The sequence below is a fragment of the Panthera onca genome, chromosome F1 (genome assembly GCF_046562875.1).
Source record: "Panthera onca isolate mPanOnc1 chromosome F1, mPanOnc1 haplotype 2, whole genome shotgun sequence".
Classification (NCBI taxonomy): Eukaryota; Metazoa; Chordata; class Mammalia; order Carnivora; family Felidae; genus Panthera; species Panthera onca.
In genome coordinates this window covers 21,360,961-21,381,282 of record NC_138355.1, presented here as the reverse complement: position 1 = coordinate 21,381,282, position 20,322 = coordinate 21,360,961, and the positions used below count along the sequence as shown (strand labels likewise).

Below are 20,322 nucleotides of genomic sequence, written 5' to 3'. Positions count from 1 at the left end.
ATTAGCAAGCCACTTTTCAGGTGAATTGATTGTGAACAAAGATTTGTTTTGAACTTTCCAAAAGGAAAGCAGTCACAAGGAAAACCAGTGTAAAGATTTTCTCTCAGGCCATTTCAAAAATTTTTAAAAGTAAAAAGGAAGATGGGAAGAACAAAGGGAAAGTAGAAGGGGGGAGACACAGAGAGAGAGGGACAGAGAGATGAGAGAGAGAGAGAGAGAAAGAGAGAGAGAGAGAAGGGAGGAAGGAAGAGGAAGGAAAGGAAGACCAGTTAAGGGTTATTAGGATGGTCATAAGGCAATTGAAGGCTATTGCCTGGTTAAACATCTCACTAAAGGTCACAAGACTGATAGTTAGCCAACATTAAGGTCTAACACAGAATTGCTCAATTGTTTTTTTTTATCAGGAATAGTTACTTGACAGAATGGGCTAATCGCACCACCCCAACAAAGTTCTGCGGCTTCCCAGGTCTATGACCATTTCCTTATGACTACAAATGTATGCAACCCTAAGTGAAGCACAGCACTGTTTTTGCCTTGTTTATCTGGACAATAGCACGTTACCCTGCAGTTTGCTTTTCAAGTTCTTCTGCACCCCCCCCTCCCAAGACTATCTTGGACTCGAGGCCTCGAGACTCACTCAAACTGAAAGCAGATACTTCCATACTTGAAACTGATGAAAAAGAAGGCTTTTTCATGACTCATATTTGAGGGATTTGCTCTCCCGCTAATGTGTGTATGGCAAGGGTCACTGGAACTCTTACACAATTGTGCCCATTGAGAGGACACTGTGGGGGATGAGAGCAAGGATCGGGACATGAGACACACAGGAGGGTGAGACGAGCTAGTCGGACACGATGGCTCCTGGGGGGCACCGTCTTCTTTCTCTCTTCCTCCTTCTCTCTCCCTCTTAAAATGTTTTGTTTTTTTTTTAAGGAATTATTAATCCTTTGGGGGCCAATTTGGGAAAACAAAGTCAGAAATTACAAGATTTGTTTTGACTCGAGCAATTCTAGTGAAGAGTTGGGGAGCTGAGGGAGGGATTCCCTACAGTGTTGACAACCTTTGCAAACCTCACATGTGTAGCCACAGGAAAATCTCATTAGTTTGGACCTCACTAATTCCTAATTGTGATATACTAAAGAAAGAAAAGAAAAGCATTGTTCGGTCTGTGACAAAATGAATTTATGAAGCAAACCAACAGAGGAAATGAGATGTTATGATGGATGCTTTTGTACTTCAGAACGGAACACTTTCAAGTATAATTTAGAAAAGCTCATTTACATGCAAACAATTGCCACATTATGTATAAAAAAATCACCTCCCCATGAAATCGGATTCTTGAAGGACCAATGCTTTACAGCGTAAGTCAAAATGTTAATTTTCCTACTTTAAATGGTAAGTCTCAAGATAGAATAAAACACCCTCTCAACACAGCGGTTAAAGACAGTCATAAAAATTCAACCTTACAGAGGCCTCTGGAAAAATCAAAAGGTTTGCCCTGAGAAAGAGCTCTGTGGAGCCAGGAGCCACTCTCTTCATCCAGCAATGGATGAAAAGAGCGATGTGCCGAGCAGATCATTCCTACCCTCGAGAATCTTACCGTTTAGGGGTAGAATGACAGAAAAAAAAAAGAAAAAGGAAGGAAAAAATGAAGATGAGGAAGAACAGGGATGTGCTCCCAGCAAAAGTCTGAGGGAAGCTCCTCCCACATGCTCAGCTCAGGCTCCCCAGACAGTCGGGTGTCCACACAGTGCCTGAGACATGCGGGAGGCAGTGGGGCAAAAGCTCTGGTTGCTGGATATGAGCAGCGGTACCGATTGGGCATGTGGCTGTCGCCTGCATCCCAACTGCCAGATTCCACTGCTCGGTCACCTTGACTGGCAGGCCTTTGTTTGACTGCCAAGAAGCCCTTTTGTTGGTGTCTTCTCTTTCTGCCAGGATATTTCTCTGCTGATGTTGCTACCATGGAAAGGTCTAGGTCTCTGTGTAGTAAGTGAAGGAGCAAGATACCTTTACAAAAACAAAAGACCCAGAAAGTCCATCTGAGCCTTTCACATCCCTACCTCTTGTTCCCCACAGCCAGCATGCCCCTGAAACATTTAGAAGTCACAGTAATTTTCACCCTTACTTTCAGTCTCCCAACGAAAGCTGTTAGAAGTTGCTTCTTTAGTCAATGTTCAAATAGGAAACAATAAATGGCCCTTAGTTCTCTTCCCAGCCCCATTTGTAAAAGGGACAGGAAAAAGACAGACAAGGGGCACCTGGGTGGCTTAGTTGGTTAAGCATCCTGCTTGGGCTCAGGTCATGATCTCACGGTTCGTGGGTTCGAGCCCTGCATGGGGCTCTGTGCTGACAGCTCAGAGCCTGGAGCCTGCTTCGGATTCTGTGTCTCCCTCTCTCTCTGCCCCTCCCCTGCTCTCTCTCTCTCTCTCTCTCTCAAAAATAAGTAAACATTAAAAAAATTTTTTTAAAGACAAATGATCTATACATTTCTGTCTACACACACACACACACACACACACACACACACACACACACACGTACACACACAAATAAGCAAAGTACAGAACTCATAGAATGATACGTTTCTTTTTCATAGAGATAGCTGGTAATATCTGTTCAGAGATGAAGGAAATTTCCAAAGGTAAGATTTGTACTAAATGAAGTGAAATTTCATTTTTACTGAATTCAGAACTATATGCTAAAATCCATGCAAGACATTTCAAAAGTGTTATATTTGACTCTTATAACAGCTCTGCAAGACAGATAATATTATCGTCACTCTCGCTGACGCACAGACAGAAGCGACCGAGGGGTAAGTACCTGAACCCAGAAGGATCTCACTCTTCTATATGCCAGTTGCTACGTGGAGTTGTTTTTCATCAAAACCCCAGGATACCTAAGTCCTCAGAAATTCTTTCTTTACCAAATAGTATATGATTCTAGGAGTCAGGTATCATTTGCAGGAATAAAGACCAGCAGAACTTCCCAGAGGAGGGCAAATAAACTTTGTGGGTATCTAGAAAGTATACTTGATTGTTCTTTAAAAACAATCTCTTTCCCAACAAGGAATAATAGTGTTACAGGGAACTGTCTCTCTAAATGATTTTTGTTAGACGTTATGGAGAAGGAAGAGAAGTGTGGGGGTTCTCATAGTTGAGAGGACTGACTTCTTTTCTACTTGCTGCTGCAAACACATACTAGGCGGGGAAGAAATGACTACGGCAAACAGGGTGATTCGGGGGAAAATCACACTGGATTTGGAATCAGACAAGTCGATTGCACTTCTTTCTCCATTGCTTGTTATAGCTGTGCAAGCTTGGACAGATCATCCAACATCAAATTTATTGGTAAAACAAGGATAATCAAATCCTGCTTTCCTAGTTTATTAGTTTGTGATAAGATTAAAATGAAATTATAAATATATAAAAACATATATTTTATATATATACACAACGTTGAAAACAACAAAGTGTTATCCAAACGTAAGATATCATTTTTATTACAAAGAATGAAGTCATTGGAAGCAGACTAGAGAAAATGATACAATTCAATTCATTTGCTCTGTAGTCCTGCCAGATAAAAAGGTATTTGAAGAATGGGAGATAGGGATTTGCACGAAATAAGGAGATCACCACTTACTAAACAAAGGAGCCAGGCTCCAAACAGGCGTGCTTGTACTTAAAATATTTATGTTGTCAGTACTTTATTTTGTAACAACAGTGTCTCTCAAAACACTCCAGCGGAATTACCTGGTGTGCCCCACGGCGTCACCAGCCTTTCTGAAGGGGGAACCCAGCTCTGTTCCTCTTACAAACTGCCCACGTGAATTCTTAAGGACACCAATACTTTACATTGAGTACAATATGGACCCTCCCCCAAGATGATTAGATGTGAGTTATAGGGATTTTACTTGATGAAGAGTTTCATTTAATACAACTGCTTTGCTTCTTATTTATGAGGACAACGTTAGCTTTCCCACCCCTCATGAGCTGCTGGGTGCCACAAAATAGCAGACATCATGAAATCATCTGTGGCTCGTGTATAATCTTCTGAGGACCTGGGAACATAAGAACAATAACTTCGTCCCCATTCCCAGTGCTTCCATGGACCCCTTTCTCTTGTTTTCTGTTATGGTAAAGTTTTGATATCCTAAGGGGCGCCGGGGTGGTTCAGTCGGTTGAATGTCCGACTTCTGCTCAGGTCATGATCTCACGGTTTGTGGTTCGAGCCCCGAGTAGGGCTCTGTGCTGACAGTTCAGAGCCTGGAGCCTGCTTCGGAATCTGTGTCTCCCTCTCTCACTCTGCCTCTCCCCCACTCATGCTCTGTCTCTCTGTCTCAAGAATGAATAAACGTTCACAAAAAAAATTTTTTTTAAAGGAAGAAAAACAGCATCCCATGTAAGCTTTTTTTTGTAAGCAATACTCCTTTATTCCATTATATCCATGAAATTGTTGAGAGATGCCCAAAGGACAGCTTGTTTAGCCATTCTATGATAATTCATGTGAACTGCTGGATTAACTCTGGGTTTTCTTTTGGCACAAAGAATATTGATTTGGGGGTTCAGGAGAAGATGTTATCAATTATATGTTCCATTTTTTTACTAAATTTTTTGAGAGAAAAAAATTTTTTTCTTTTTTTTCTTTTTGTGCACGTGCACATAAGCAGGGGAGAAGCAGAGGAGAGAGAATGAGAGAGAGAGAGAGAGAGAGAGAGAGAGAGAATCTTAAGCAGGCTCCACACAAGATCAGCCAATCTCATGACTGTGAGATCCTGACCTGAGCCTAAATCAGGAGTCGGACACTTAACCAACTGAGCCACCCAGGCACCCCATTTGTGTCCAGATTTTGAAATTCTGACCTCCAGATATCTTTTTAAGGGACGAATTAGTCTTACAAGGTAAGGATGAAACTCATTTTGTGAGTTACCTCAATTTTTCCTCCTCATTATTAGAAGAAGCTAATTCACTTTGTTTTCACGCAGAAATAGGACACAAGTCTCAAAAGCACCACTAAAATAATAGTGCCTCTAACAGTATGAAAATTGTGATTGGTATAGTTATACCCCCAAATCATAAAGAACAGGGCAGTATCATTACAGATGGGAAGAGCAGACAGTGGTGAGGAAAAGCGATCTGTCACCAGTAAGAATGGAAACTGATCAAGAAAGATTGTTCTTCATCAAGCACAAAGCTAAGTTCTACCCGCGTTTCTCATCTGATACTCACATTCACCTTTTGAAATAGGTATTATGTCCATTTTACACACAAGAAACAGAGGCGCAGAACAGTAAAATTGCCTAAAATTATGCAGCTGAGGAAGAACAGAGATCATGAGTAAAAACTCGGCTTTTTTTTTTAAATACATTAAAAAAAATTTTTTTTTAATGTTTATTCCTTTTTGAGAGAGAGAGAGAGTGAGCAGAGGAGGGGCAAAGGGAGAGGGAGACACAGAATCCAAAGCAGGCTCCAGGCTCCGAGCTGTCAGCACAGAGCCCGACGCAGGGCTCGAACCCACAAACTGTGAAATCATGACCTGAGCCGAAAGTGGACACTTAACCAACTGAGCCACCCAGGTGCCCCGTTTTTAACACATTTGGATTCTAAGGTCTACAACATTTCTGTGATGCTATCATCCTTAAACCATACCTGGATAACCTGTTTCAAAATCTGGATTTACTGACTAGACCATACTCAAGACATATGCAGTGATTTTGATGTTTGGCTTAAGGAGAAAAAAAAATATTCTGCATTTCTTCTCTGGGGTGGACAACTTGAAAATGACAAGGGTGTGATGACATATAGTCACATAGTCACAGAGAGCTGCTGAAATCTGATGAAATTTGGAGTTTGATGAGGAAACAGACACTTCCAAAGTAGAAAATGGCGCTACAAGAATTTCTTTGCTCATTCCACCAATGTTTATAAGACACCTACGAGGTTCCCAGCACTGGAAAAGCTACCAGGAATATAATGTAAACAAAAAGCTACAGAAAAAGGGAAAATAACTAATAACGAATCTTGTGAAGGACAGTTAAGAAAAAGGAGGCTTTCAGAAAACAGAGAATATTATTTTCTAGTTTGGAAACAGGAAAGTCGCTGTATTTGGCGCCCCTGCTGTCTTCATGAAGACAACTGAACTGCTCTTCTTTGAATGTCCCACTTGGAAAGCAGAAGCAGGAGACCCCCACTCACTGGAAGGCCTGCACTCTGGCCTTCCAAGTTCCCACTGGATGCCTTCATGGTGAAGTGGGTGGAGGAGAGTTCCTCAAGCAGGTGATTTCTCAAGAGGAAGAGAAGGGTCTGAAATGTCCTAAGCCTTTCCCCCTTTAGAGCTACTAATGAAGAAAGAGAAGGTTTTCCTCACAGGAAGTTGAGTTTAAGGGACTGAAGGAAAAGGTCCAGACCATCTGGAGCTCCATGAAACATGAGGCCAGAGTTCTTCCTCCAGGCATTGCAATTCTAGCTAGGCCTTCACAACAGACTGTGGGGAGTGGCACAGAAAGTTTAGGAAGGCCAGGGATGGGAGAACCAGGCAAGGTGTTTTCTGGCTTTCTCCTTCCCACCCCAGTCCAGTCTTCAAGCTGCCCTCAGGCTCCTGGTGAGCTCCACCCTGCTCAGTGGCCTGCCCTGCAGGATCTTGCCCGGCCGTCTCTCCCCTATCTCAGCCTTCCAGTATCCATCTTCCCTCTCCCTCACTCCGGCACATACCCTGGTTTCAGCCACAGAGAACTTCTTACATTTCCAAGCCTCTAGAACATTCCTCTCTTGATCATACGTTATGACCCAGAGGAAAAGCCTCCTCATCCTTTGATCCTTCCTGAAGCTCCTAAACAGAAGAATTAGTTGCTTCCTCCAGGGTGTTCCCACCGCACCTTCTACCACAAACAAACCACTTCCCATGTTGCATTATTATAAATGTCTGTTTTCATGGCCAGATTTTAAGTCTTTAAGTCTTGTAAATAGAAGGACTATCATTTTTTCATCTCCATATTCCCTGCACTCAGCCCCATTCCAGGGTCCACAGTTAAGTTCCGATCAAGGATTGTCCAATGAATAACTGATTGAATTCGTAGGAGCACGCCATTCCCGTCCCCCTCTCCTGAGTCACACATAAGAGTAATTTTTCCTGATCCTCTTGCTTTGACACAAATCCCTGCTGATAAGATAGCACCACTAGCTGGTGAGGAAAAAAGAAGCAATCTGAGGACGCTTTCCAGATGAAATGTGGTACATCTCTAGAATCCATCTCTTGGTCACTCTAGGAGAGCAGCCTTCCAAGGATTTCATTTGTTAGTCTAATAAGGCAACCAAGCTCCCAGACTCCCTGTCATCCCCACCCTTCCCATTCTAAGGAGAGATACCTAACTTACCACAGGATCTTCTCCATCCTGATTTTGTATTGCCTTTTCTTACTCTTTCTCATTTATTCACCTCTCAGATATTTACTGAGAACTTACTACATATTAGACACTGTTCTAGGATATGGGAATATAGTAGTGAATGGAACAGACAATAATCCCTCCTTGGGCTTTTTATTATAGCAGCAGAAAGGGATACTAAACAAGATACATAAGTAAAATATATAATATGCCTGGTAATGGTAAGTCCTAAGGAGAAAAAATAAAAAAGGGAAAGGGGGACAGAAAGTGTTAGGTGAGTTAAAATTTTAGCTAGAACAGTCAAAGAGGGCCTGGAATTTGAGTAAAATTCTAAAGAAAGCCAAGGAGCAAGACGTGAAGATACCTGGGAGAAGAACAGTCTAGGCAGAGGGAACTGCAGAGCAAAGGTCCTGAGGTGGGAGTGTACCTGGCATGTTTAAGAATCAGCCAGGAAGCCACTGTGGCAAGATCAGAGTGAGCCAAGGGAAGCGTGTAGGGGAGAAAGTCAGAAAGGTACAGGTGATCACTGGAGGAGAGGAGGCCATGGAACCGAGAACCCAGGTTTTGGGAGGATCAAGTGTGTGGATACCGAAACCAATGAGTTATGCAGGAATATCAGCTCACATGACTATGACCTAGGAGCTAAAATGTTTAAGAAATGAGAAGAGGAGGTGACTGGAGGGTCAGAGGATGACAGAAGATGAGGGTGGTGAGTGATTTGCTCCTTTGGCATTAGATTCAAATGTGGGTGACTCCAGGGAGGAGGCAGGGTAATGGCTTGGAAATGGCACTGAGGAGATGGGCGGGATGGGGGGGAGCGGACAGCAGCCCTTCTTCTAGGCCCAGAGGAGAGAAAACGCAGGGATGGGCATTCTTGGGGTTTCAACTGAGAATGCAAACAAACGGAGAGCCCAGAGAAGAGGCCGTCGGTGTACTGGGTCCTACCCACGACTGACTGGACTCCAGATGGCCCTGGGAGAGGATCTCGGGGTTCAGAAAGGGTGGGGACAGAGACAGGGAAGGCAGCTCTCTCGGACTCCCTGTGGTCATTCTTTCCCCGTTTCCAGTTTCATCACCATCTCTTCCAAGCCATCCTTCCCTCTCCACCCTTCTTTCATCTTTATTCATTTCTTTGGCTTCCTCAAAGTCTTCCTGTCCTACTTTTCATTAGCAGTGATTTTCTCTTTCAATTTCCCTTCCTGAATTACCGTTCTCTTATGTCTCCAAGTCCTCCTTCTAGATTATCTTTTAAACTGTCCTTTGGATAGGGGCCATCTTTTTTCCCAAGTGTCCTCTTTTCTCCTCCTGAGTTTTAATTTTTCTCTCTAGGAATGAGCCGTGTGGTTGTTTGCTTTAAAGATACTTTGAAAGCCTCGGAAATTACTCCAGGGAATATGCTGTCAGTTGTGGATTTCTCAGCCATCTTACGTCCTTGGCACATAAAAATGTCCCTTTCCTCACCTGGACTTTGACAGGTTCCATCCAGTGCTCCAGCGTGTCAGCAGTGACGTTCTCAGGCAGAACTACGGGGTCACTAGGGGGAATCACACATGATGGGGAACACACAGCACCTGAAGGAACAGAAATTTACAGCAGAGACTTGAACTTCCTAGATCTCAGTCTTTTTTATCCTGGAATGGACAGCTTTGATTTTTTAAGGGCAATTAATTTGTATGTTATGGGTCACCACATAATCACGGCTATAGGCAGGGCTGACATTCATCTACCATGTACCTGTAGAGACCCTTCTACACTAATTGCGACAGAGGTCACTGCTCCACGTTAACTCCCCTTGACCCAATGTCCACTCCTCTTTCTGGTCCAGAACAGCCCCTCCTCTGCAATCTCTGAACCCCTGCATGATCCAGCAATTAAAAGTTTGACTCTTGGTCCTGCAGACTCCCAAGACCCCACTCTAGGACTCTGGCCAGCTGAAGACTATCCTGATTGGCCGAAGCCTTTTAGCACATTTAATATCATTCCTGCTTATATGATCTCTGGAATGCTGATAATTACAGCAGCCATCACCTAAGAAGTGTACTAGCTGGGGGGAAAATGGCCCAGAAATGATGAAGGCAGATTTATGTCTGTTGCCCCACTGAACATTATGCTGGCAGCCAAGAAACCTATGTGTTTAAAAGAGAAAGCAACAGGAAATTAGAAGCAGAGATTTTGGTCATGTGTTAGCCTTCTGAAGGAAAATCTTGCTCTACTCCCTTGTATGTGGGTCCAAGTGTCTTAGAAAATTCTATTCAAAGACGGCTTGCTCCCAGGGTTCCGTTTCCTCATCTATAGATATGCTCATCTCCAAGTTTCTTTGCAGCTCTTGCGATCTCTAGTTCTATGTTTTTTAAAAACCTATGAAATAACTCAAAATGCTACATGACTCTTAAGAGCTCTATATATGTGAGCACCTGACATTTTAATGCAGAAAGTAGAGAGTGGGGAGATGAGAATTTGCTCATGAAATACCATTCAAGAGGCCCAGTCTGAGCACCCTACTACTCTGTGCCTGGCCATGAGATATCTCGGTGCAAAGAGCAGCTTGAAGATGATAAAGAACCGTCTCAGAAACTAATGAACTTTCTCATTCACTCAAATTATACCCATTGGCGTGACACAGAATGACATAAAATTACTCCTTACTTATGCAGTTCAGAACTCAGGGTTAACCTTACAAGGTTTGCCACAAACAGCATTTCTTTTCTATGATCCTTATGGCCAGCCAGGGCAAAGTTGAATCAACTTCTCTATAGATCAGCTCCGACCACAGAGTTGCAATTACTTGATTCAGAAGTTGCCCAGAGGCTCCGGAGCCTGGTCCCCTGTAGAGAAAGAATGGCCGAAGGGCAATGCAAGCCTGAAATCTCCAAGCGGCCCTTTCAGGAGGGAATGCCCCGCTCCAGATGCAAGGGCAGAAATGACAGAGAAGGGACTCAGGACATGTGTGGTATGTGGCTACACATTCCCGCCTGTCCTCTTGGACTACAACTCAACTCCTGCCACAAATCAATCCACTCTCTGCCTGCAGCTAAGTGGGTGACATGACCAGACACTCTGCAAACGGCTCAGCAGCAGCACCAATACCAACGGCATACACATGTGCGAGAGTAAAATGGATGCGTTTGCCATAAATTTCATTTTTACTGAAGCAGCGAAGAGTCAACTTGCACCTCCAACCACTCCTCAGGGAGGACAGTGGATCTGACTCCAAATCCAGTGAGGCCTCATAAAAGGATGCCTTGGGAGCAGAATTCAGCATCTCGTCCCAAACTTACCAATCCTGTATCCCTGTTCACACTTGTACTCCACAAAATTCAGCTCCGATGGGGGTGGTGGGCACTCCCCTTGTAGGTTCTCACACAGCTTGAACTCCTCAGTCCACAGTCCCTCCTTAGTGCAGAGGATAGGAACCTAGAATATCAGAAGTAAACATTTCCATTCTTATTTTGTTAATTTCATTTAGAACAAAGGGGAAAAAGAGGTCTGATTAAATGGTAGTGTTCTCCAAGTTTTAGGACCTGGACTAAAAGACACGATTGAAGTAATAAACCATGTTGTTACTGACCACAAAATAAACATAAAAAATGAGAAAAGTTAAGACAATTTTTTTTTGGCGTGTTGACGTGAAGAAATCATGAACAATCTTGTCATTAATGAAATTTATTAACAATGTGCTTTCCTTTGGATAGAAGGAATCAGACAGTTGTTAACTGTAGCCCACATATTCGTAGCTATTTTTGGACTTTTTTCCACAGATGGCGTTGTTTTGCATCGATTCATCCATACTATCACACCAATGCTGCTTGTAGCAAATGTCAGATTTTTTTCAAGAGGAGTGTGATCCAGTGAAGCCAATTCATAATCTTTATGAAGGTGTTTTTGCCTTTCTGCTTGAATGGCACATCACGGTTGCTTTTGATCTCACCAAAGTTTTATTCCCTCTCTCCATAGGTGTGCTGGTTTGTGTTAACTCTTGGCTCTACAGCCCCAATGATCACAAAGCATACTATATGCAGATCACAGGGAAAATAGCAGCAAATCGCAAAACCCAAGGAAGCAAGGTTTTAGAATTGTAGATAACTCTCCCTTCATCCAGGGCCAACTCCTTGAGGCCTTAAACAATCTGTGCAAATGGATGTGTTTGATTTCTCTGGGGCCTCATTTCATGGCATATTCTTTCCACATCTGTCCAGCAGTGCTTACCTTGGAGTGCTGGACACTGAGATAGACATGGGCCAGGAGAGCAGTCAAGGTCATTGATCTCTGCCTAGGAAGTCTGCCTAACTTCCTGCCTCATGTATGTGTGTGGTACTTGAAAAGATTCAAACCTGACATTGATTTTAATCATGTAACCACGATAAGACTGTGGTTTTCATTTGAGACCTCTTGCGCCAAAATCCTAGGGAGAATGGTAGTCAAACGGTGTTTTTTGCCGAGGAATTTGTGTTTCTGTTCAGGACTCCATTCTGTTGAAAAACATGATACCAGCTTTCATAGCCAGGTTAGGTCAGTGGCCATACATGGGAGGAAATCACACTGACTGCCAAATCAAAATCCCAGCATTTCTGGAATTTACCCAGGGACCCAACCCATCCGGTTTTTCCTTTTATCCAAGAGGAAGTTCTAAACTCAGGAGAAACTATTCCAAAAACATGGTCTCTTCTGAATTCTCCATCAAATAATAGCAACACCGCTGGGTAGAACCCCAACTTAGGAAGGCCCTGCCTGTTGGGATTCATTTAGATCATCTCTGGTGAACATTCTTGGACGGGTCATCAGGATTAGAGCATGGCCTGCTCCAAAACCAAGTTCAAGTCATCTTACCCTTCCGCCTTCCTGGTTACAGCTGAGCACACACCGGCTGTTGAGTTCAAAGCCATTGGTACACTCATACATGCCTTCAAAGACAGGGGAAGGGGGCTCACACACCACTGGAACGCAGCTGCCTTGCTCCCAGATGCCACCCTCCAGGCACTGTATCTTCAGGAAATTGCTGATGAGACATGAAACAAAATAGCCCATTAGACTTCCGTAAGGAGGTCATGGGAGAAGACTGAATTCTCCATAAGTCTAAGGAGTAGCAAATAGGCGGGAGCAGTTCGTTCTTGTTAGCTATGGGTCCTACCTCTCCAGTCTAATTTCCAAGTCATGGAAGGAAAAATAGTAGTATACACTTAGTATCAGTGATAACAGTAGCTCCTGTATAGTATAGACATACCTTGGAGACACTGCAGGTTTGGCTCCAGACTATCACAAGAAAGCAGATATTGCAATAAAGTGAGTCAAATGAATTTTTGGTCTTCAGTGCATTTAAACCTATGTTTACACTCTACTGTGGTCTATGAAGTGTGCACCAGCATTATGTATGAAAAAACAACGAAACTTAATCCTATCCAAGTTTTGATTTAAAGTGAGCTATGTGTGGGGTGCCTGGGGGGCTCAGTCAGCTAAGCATCTCACTTTGGCTCAGGGCCGTGATCTCACAGTTCCTGAGTTCAAGCCCCGCATTGGGCTCTCTGTTGACAGCTCAGAGCCTGGAGCCTGCTTTGGATTCTGTGTGTGTGTCTCTCTCTCTGCCCCTCTCCCACTTGTGCTCTCTCTCTCTCTCTTACAAAAACAAACATTAAAATTTTTTTTAATAAAAAAATAAAAATAAAGTGAGATACATGTGATTCTTCCTTTTACCCAAACACTTAGAGAATGTCGTGGGGTTATTAACTGGCCTAATTCTAGTTTTGTTGTGTCTCTGTATTCAGAGGCTCAAGGAGAGGGAGAGGGACAGGGGAATGGCCAGATAGTGAAGTAGTCAGAACACCCATGATATTTATCGGTTAAGTTTGCTGCCTTATATAGGTGTGGTTCATGGTCCCCAAGATGATTATAATAATAACATCAAAGATTGCTGATTACAGATCACCATAACAAATACAATACTAATGAAAAAAGTCTAAGATAGTGTGAGAATTACCAAGATATGACACAGAGACAAGAGGTGAGTAAATGCTGTCAGAAAAATGATGCCTATAGACCTGCTCAGTGTTGCCACGAGGCTTCTATTTGTAAAAAACTGCAATGTCTTCAGAGCACAATAAAGCGAAACACCATACAACTAGGTATGCTTGCAATATATGATCTATTACTCTCAAGAGAGCTTGATAAATACCAGTTCAGGGTCTAACCTGTTTACACTTGGGTTTTATGTAAGCCTTTCATCTTGAGAAGTCTTACTCCTAAGTGCACTGGGAGATGCCAGGTAGGATGATGGGAAGAAAAAGTTATGCCAAACTCAGTGGACTACCCAGAAGTGACTTGGGATCATCAGTGTTAATACGGTAACACAACTGATAACGCTACCACTGTTTCTTAGTTCTCTGGAGAGGGGAGAAGATGCAGCATACAGATTTTCTTTTAAAACAGAGTTTCTTTTAAAACTCTTATCCTGAACTTCTGAAGGGCAAGAATCTCACTAGAGATTACCATGGCCATTTTGTTTGTTTGCGAGTCCATGACTTCCTTGGAAAGAATTCACAGCTTTTGTCAGATTCTCAGAGGGGGCACGACTCAGCACTGGGCCTGAAACAACTGCTCTTCCTTCTCGCGCACGAACATGGCCTCCAACCAGAGAGACTGTTTTGGGGTAGACAGCAGTCAACAGAACTGGGTCTTGACACGGTGAATTCCATTCCATTCCCCTTCTGACTCACTGCCAATTTGAGGGTGTTTTCCATGTTGCTGTTTTAATGCATCCACTTCTGATTCAGAATGATTCTGGATGGCTCAGTCAGTTGAGCGTCTGACTTTGGCTCAGGTCATGATCTCATGGTTCGTGAGTTCAAGTCCTGAGTCGGGCTCTGTGCTGACAGCTCAGAGCCTGGAGCCTGCTTCAGATTCTGTGTCTCCCTCTCTCTCTCTCTGCCCCACCCCTGCTTGTGCTCTGTGTCTCTCTGTCTTTCAAAAATGAATAAACATTAAAAAAAATTTAAAAAAAAAGAATGATTCTGGCTACATGCTTGTGATTCTAAGATAGAAATAATCCATTGGCCATTGACTCAACCATATGGTAACCCTAAATGATTATTTTACAGTGTCATGACCCTCTTTTTCAATTCAAATACACCAACAACTTTTAATTACTGTCGTACTATTATACAATGCCTCCTGTGGGCTTCCCAGGTATTCTAATATTACACTATTAAAATATTTATCACATTGTTTTATAAATGTGCACATGTCTCTCTTTTCCAGTAAATTGGAAACTTCCTGAGGGCAAGGATTGTATCTTGTCCTTGTTTTTAATTCCTAAGAATAATTCCTAAATAGTATCTAGCTACATTAGGCATTAGTTAAGTATTTTCCAAGTTGAGTAATTTAACCCCAATTCACAGTGTATTAGGCATACCGCAGAGCACATTACACACAGTAACACTGAATGATCAGAATACTCGTCGTGAAATAGTATTATTATTCCTATTTCATAAAGAAACAGACTCAGAAATATTAAGTAATTAGCCCTACAGCACAGAATGCATTTGATTTCAAATAATTTAAATGAATTTTAATAGTTTAAACATTTAAACAATATCCTCCTAGAAACAAGTGAAGGAGTATTCCTTCGTCTGTTTTTTTAATGTTTATTTATTTTGAGAGAAAGGGAGAGAAAGACAGCAAGTGGGGGAAGGGCAGAGAGCAAGAGAGAGAGAGAATCCCAAGCAGGCTCCGTGCTTTCAGCACAGAGCCCAATGTGCGGCTTGAACCAACGAACTGTGAGATCATGACCTGAGCGGGTATCAGGAATTGGATGCTTAACCAACTGAGTCACCCAGGTGCCCCTGTTTGTTTTTGAGGTAGAATTGTTATATAATTTGTTAGTTTCAGATATGCAGCATGATAATTTGATATTTGTATATTTGTATACATTACAAAATGATCACCATAGTAAGTCTAGTTACAATCTATTACCATGCAATTGACATCATTCATACATTTCATTTACTCCCAACTCCCTTTCCCTCTGATAACCATCCATCTGTTCTCTGTATCCATGAGTTTTGTTTCATCTGTTCATTTGTTTTGGGTTTTTTGATTCCACAAATAAGAGAAATATATGGTATTTGTCTTTCTCTAACTTATTTCATTTAGCATAATACCCTCAAGATCTATCCATGTTGTCACAAATGGCAAGATTTCCTTCTTTTTTTTAAAAAAAAAAGTTTATTTACTTATTTTTGAGGGCGGGGGGAACATGCATGGAGAAGAGGCAGAGAGAGAGGGAGAGAGAGAATCCCAAACAGGCTCCACACTGTCAGTGCAGAGCCCAACTCAGGGCTTGATCCCATGAACAATGAGATCATGACCTGAGTCAAAATCAGGAGTTGGATGCTTAACTGACTGAATCACCCAAGATTTCCTTCTTTTTAATGACTGAGTAGTATCCCATTGTGTATATACACTACATTTTCTTTATCTATTCATCCATTGATTGACACTTGATTGTGTCCATATCTTGGCTATTGTAAATAATGCTGCAATGAACATAGGGAGGCATGTATTGTTTCAAATTTGTGCGTTTTTTTTTTTTTTTTTTTGATAAGTACCCAGACATGAAATAGCTGGATCACTTTGTAGTTTTATTGATTTTCTGAGGTTCCTCCATACTATTTTCCATAGTGGCTATGCTAATTTACATTCACACCAACAATGTACAAGGGTTCTCTTTTCTCCACATCCTCTTCAACACTTGCTATTTCTTGTCTTTTTGATAATAGCCATTCTAACAAATTTGAAAGGATATCTTCCTGTGGTTTTGACTTGTATTTCCCTGATTAATGATTTTGAACATCTTTTCATGTGCCTGTTGGCCATCTGTATGTCTTCTTTGGAAACATGTCGATTTTTAATGGGGTTGGTCGTGGGGTTTTTTGCTATTGAGTTGTTTGAGTTCTTTACAAATTTGGGGTATTAAACCCTTATTGATTATATGATTTGCAAACATTTTCTCCCATTCAGTAGGTTGCCTTTTCTTTAGATTGTTGGTTTCCTTTGCTATGAAGAAGCTTTTTAGTTTGATGTAGTCCCACTTGTTTATTTTTGTTGTTGTTGCCTTTGATTTTGGACTCAAATCCAAAAATTCAATGCCGAGACCAATGCTGAGGAGCTTATCTCCTATGTTTTCTTCTAGGAGTTTTATGGTTTCAAGTCTCACATTTAAGTCCTTGATCCATTTGGGGGCAATTTTTGTGTAGAGTGTGAGACAGTGGTCTAGTTTCATTGTTTTGCATGTGGCTGACCAGTTTTTCCCAACAGCATTAATTAAAGAGACTTCCCTTTTCCCACAGAATATTCTTGGCTCCTTTGTTGTAAATTAATTGACCATATTTGCGTGGGTTTATCGTTGGGCTCTCTATTCTGTTCCATTGATTGATATGTCTGTTTTTATAACAACACTATATTGTTTTGATTACCACAGTTTTGCAGTATAGTTTGAAATCAGGGAGCGTGATACCTCCAGCTTTGTTCTTTCTCAAGATTGCTTTGACTATTCAGGGTCTTCTGTGGCCCCATACAAATTTTAGGACTACTTGTTCTAGTTCTGTGAAAAACACTATTGGCATTTTAATAGAGATTGCAGTGAATTTGTAGACTGCTTTGAATACTATGGATATTTTAACAATATTAATTCTTCTAATCCAAAAGTATGGAATATCTTTCCATTTACTTTTGTCTTCTTCAATTTCTTTCATCAATGTCTTTGAGTTCTTAGTACACACGTCTTTTTACCTCCTTGGCTATATTTATTCCTAGGTATTTTTTTTCAATGCATTGGTAGATGGGGTTGTTTTCTTAATTTCTGTGGTAATTTGTTATTAGTGCCTAGAAACAATTTTACTGAATTCATTTATTAGCTCTTCACTGAACTAAGAAACGCAACTTCACTGAGTTCATTTATTAGTCCGAAATTTTGTGTGTGTGTGTGTATGGAGTCTTTAGGGTTTTCTCTATATAGTATCATACCATCTACAGACAGTTACAGTTTTAGTTTATTTCTCATTTGGATGTCTTTTATTTCTTTTCTTGCCTAATTGCTATGGCTAGGAGTTCCAAAACTACGTTGATAAAAGTGGCAAGAGTGGGAATCCTTGCCTTGTTCCTAATCTTAGAGAAAAGCTTTTGGCTTTTCACTGTTTATTATGATGTTAAATAGTTACTAAGATTCATACTTTTATTCCCAGGAATATTAGAGTAAAAATCTGATTTTATGACTGGAATTCTGAAGCATCATGGTTTATGTGAACATATATCTACTATCTGCTAATAATAAATACTATTTATGAGTTATATTTCAGGTATTTGGCAAGACACACACATATACATATATATATATGTGTGTGTGTGTGTGTGTGTGTGTATATATATATATATATATATATATATATATATATAATTTCATTGAATCTTCCAAATGGCAGTTAAGGTAAATATACTATTATCCACATTTCAGAGAAGGAAACTGGGCCTGAGAGAGATTTAAAGCGAGCTCAAAGATCTACAGTAAAAGGAATGTTAGGACCTGGACCTAGGTGAGCTTCTGCCAAAGCCTGTGGCTGGTCCTTCCACTGTGTCAGGTTTAAATGCTTCTTTTATGCTCTATAGCCCACTTTGAATATTAACAGCATCTCTATCTTAGTGAATATCCCAGATGCCCTTTATCCTGATACCACATCTATGAGTATGGCAAAAAAAGAAGATTCATTTTAAATTTCTGTATGGAGTAATAAATTACAGATCAAATATTACACAAATTTTAGTATACAGCTCAAGGAATTTCTACATGTGAATATACCTGAATAATCACTCAGATCAAGAGAAAGAGTATTTCCAGCTCCTCAGAAATCCCCTGGTGTTACTTACAGTTAAACCTTCCCACACCCCTGCAACCCACACTATTCTGACTTTTTCATCAGCACAGATTAGTCTTGCCTGTTCTGCAACTTTATATAAATGAAATCATACACCATGTACTAGTTCGTATATGGCTTCTTTCCCTTAAAAAACGATGCCACTTAAAAATGTTTTCCCAAATGTAATTTCAATGAAAGGTTTGTAGTTGTTTTGATTATAACTAAACTCCTTTTTGTCCCTCTTATAGACTGGAGAGTCTACTCTTCTTTCACACTACAGAGTTTATATCCTCCCAGGGACTCTCTTCTTTCTACCACCTCCCGCAGATGAGATCCTTCCTCTACCTCTGCTGAACTGACATCCTCCAGCTGGAGAGAGCAGGCAATACCACCGACACCAGGGGAGAGGCAAGGCTGTAAAACCTTGCATGTCAGCATGGCTATAAAGGAAAACCCTTGCTTGGCCAAGATGATAATATTTTGACTTCATGTGGTATTTTTCTCTGAATTGGTTGGAACTCTTCAACATGGAAATAGTCCTCCCTTTTCCTGCCCAGAGTAGAGAGCCATTCAAGAATGCCAATTTCATATACTTCCTTGCCAGTTTAATAACCTCAGGGATGAAGGTAGATAGATCAAACTTGCATGGGGAAGAGTGCCTTGGGCACTGTCGGTGGTACTTGAACAATGTGACAGGCCCTGCACTCCAAACTACCAGTAATATCACTAAAATTTAGAGAGGGAGAATGCTGGAAGGTAGTTCTCACTGGTATCCCTGGACTCCATCAGAGGTACTACAGGCAGGAGTGAAAGGAAGTTGGGAAAGATACCTGATTTCCTAGGAAATGGCATTTCATTTATACAGGGGTCCCTATGCCCCCTTAACCTCATGGATTCTCCTTCCCTGTTTCTTCTCCCTTGTATGGGGATGGCCTATTATGGTCATTTTTCCACACACCTCTCACAGCTTCTGCCTGGCACTCTATCAGATGACATACTTCAGGTTCTACACTCAGACTTCTCACAACACATTTGATTGGTCAATTCCTCAAGGCCCAATAGCAAGCGCTGTCTCACTAGCTCCATGTCAATGCTGTCAATCCCTGTTTGTGGCACTAACCTTGAGATCCCATAGTAAGGAGCCTGGCACTTGAGTGCCATGGGCTGGTTCTGGCCATAAGGGACTGTGATTGTGGCAAAGATTCAGTGTCCCAATTCCTTCCAGTTCCAAGAAATCTGTTTCCACGTAGGGCCCTTGAAGGGGACTACAGCCTATAGCAATGACGAGACTTTGATCTCCAGGGGTGCCACAGATCCCTCTGCTAAGTTTAGTGTTGAGAAATGACCTCTGAGCCTTTTAAAATCATTAATGAAAAAAATTGGTTATTCACAGTGGTTCAACTCGTTCACATAAAGTGTTATGAATCAAGAGTCAAGAGGTACTTTGAAATCATGTAGTGAACAGGTTTGTGTTTCAAAGAATGATGGCATTAGATACTAGATCAATGCACACAGGCAGACCCTCACCAGGACAGGGTTTCCAAGACTTCTTTGATAGTCCAGTCCAAATGTCCTTCAGATGAAACATTCTACTCACTGACTATCTGCTATATTTTTTTCATTCCAGTGAGTAAAAGAGGCTAAACTATCACATTAGGAACCATGAGGAGACTTGCCCAATGCCACATTGCAAGCGATTCACTGGCAAAAGAGAATTGACTCTGGAGTTTTCAAATCATAATATAACGCCGATCCTCAGACCAGTGGTTTCCAAATGACATTTGTAGGCCAATCATGGAGACATTTTAAAGACCTAGATTGACAGCTTACTAAATCAAGTACCCTGGGACTGGCCTAGCACTCTGTATTTTTTTTAATGGGCCAGCAGTCTTCCTATGTAGCCAGGTTGGCAAACTACTAAAATCGACGTTAATTTCCAATAGCAAAAATTAACCTTGCCTGTAGAAATCAGAGAGCAAAATCACCTACCTAACAACCCTGGTGAAAAAGGCTGGACGCTTAGCAAAGACAAAACAGAAA

General features: G+C 41.5%; 1 protein-coding gene across 3 annotated transcripts in view; it reads right to left on the bottom strand.

Moving 5' to 3' along the window:
* The window catches only part of PAPPA2 (pappalysin 2), a 280,044-nt gene that overhangs the window by 44,088 nt on the left and 215,634 nt on the right, over nucleotides 1–20,322 (bottom strand). For all 3 annotated transcript variants that reach the window (XM_060643580.3, XM_060643582.3, XM_060643581.3), the window contains 3 exons: nucleotides 12,209–12,377; nucleotides 10,660–10,795; nucleotides 8,843–8,952 (listed from right to left, as the gene is read on the bottom strand). In XM_060643580.3, coding sequence (XP_060499563.3) covers nucleotides 8,843–8,952; nucleotides 10,660–10,795; nucleotides 12,209–12,377 — 415 coding nt within the window. The remainder of the gene's footprint in view (nucleotides 1–8,842; nucleotides 8,953–10,659; nucleotides 10,796–12,208; nucleotides 12,378–20,322) is intronic.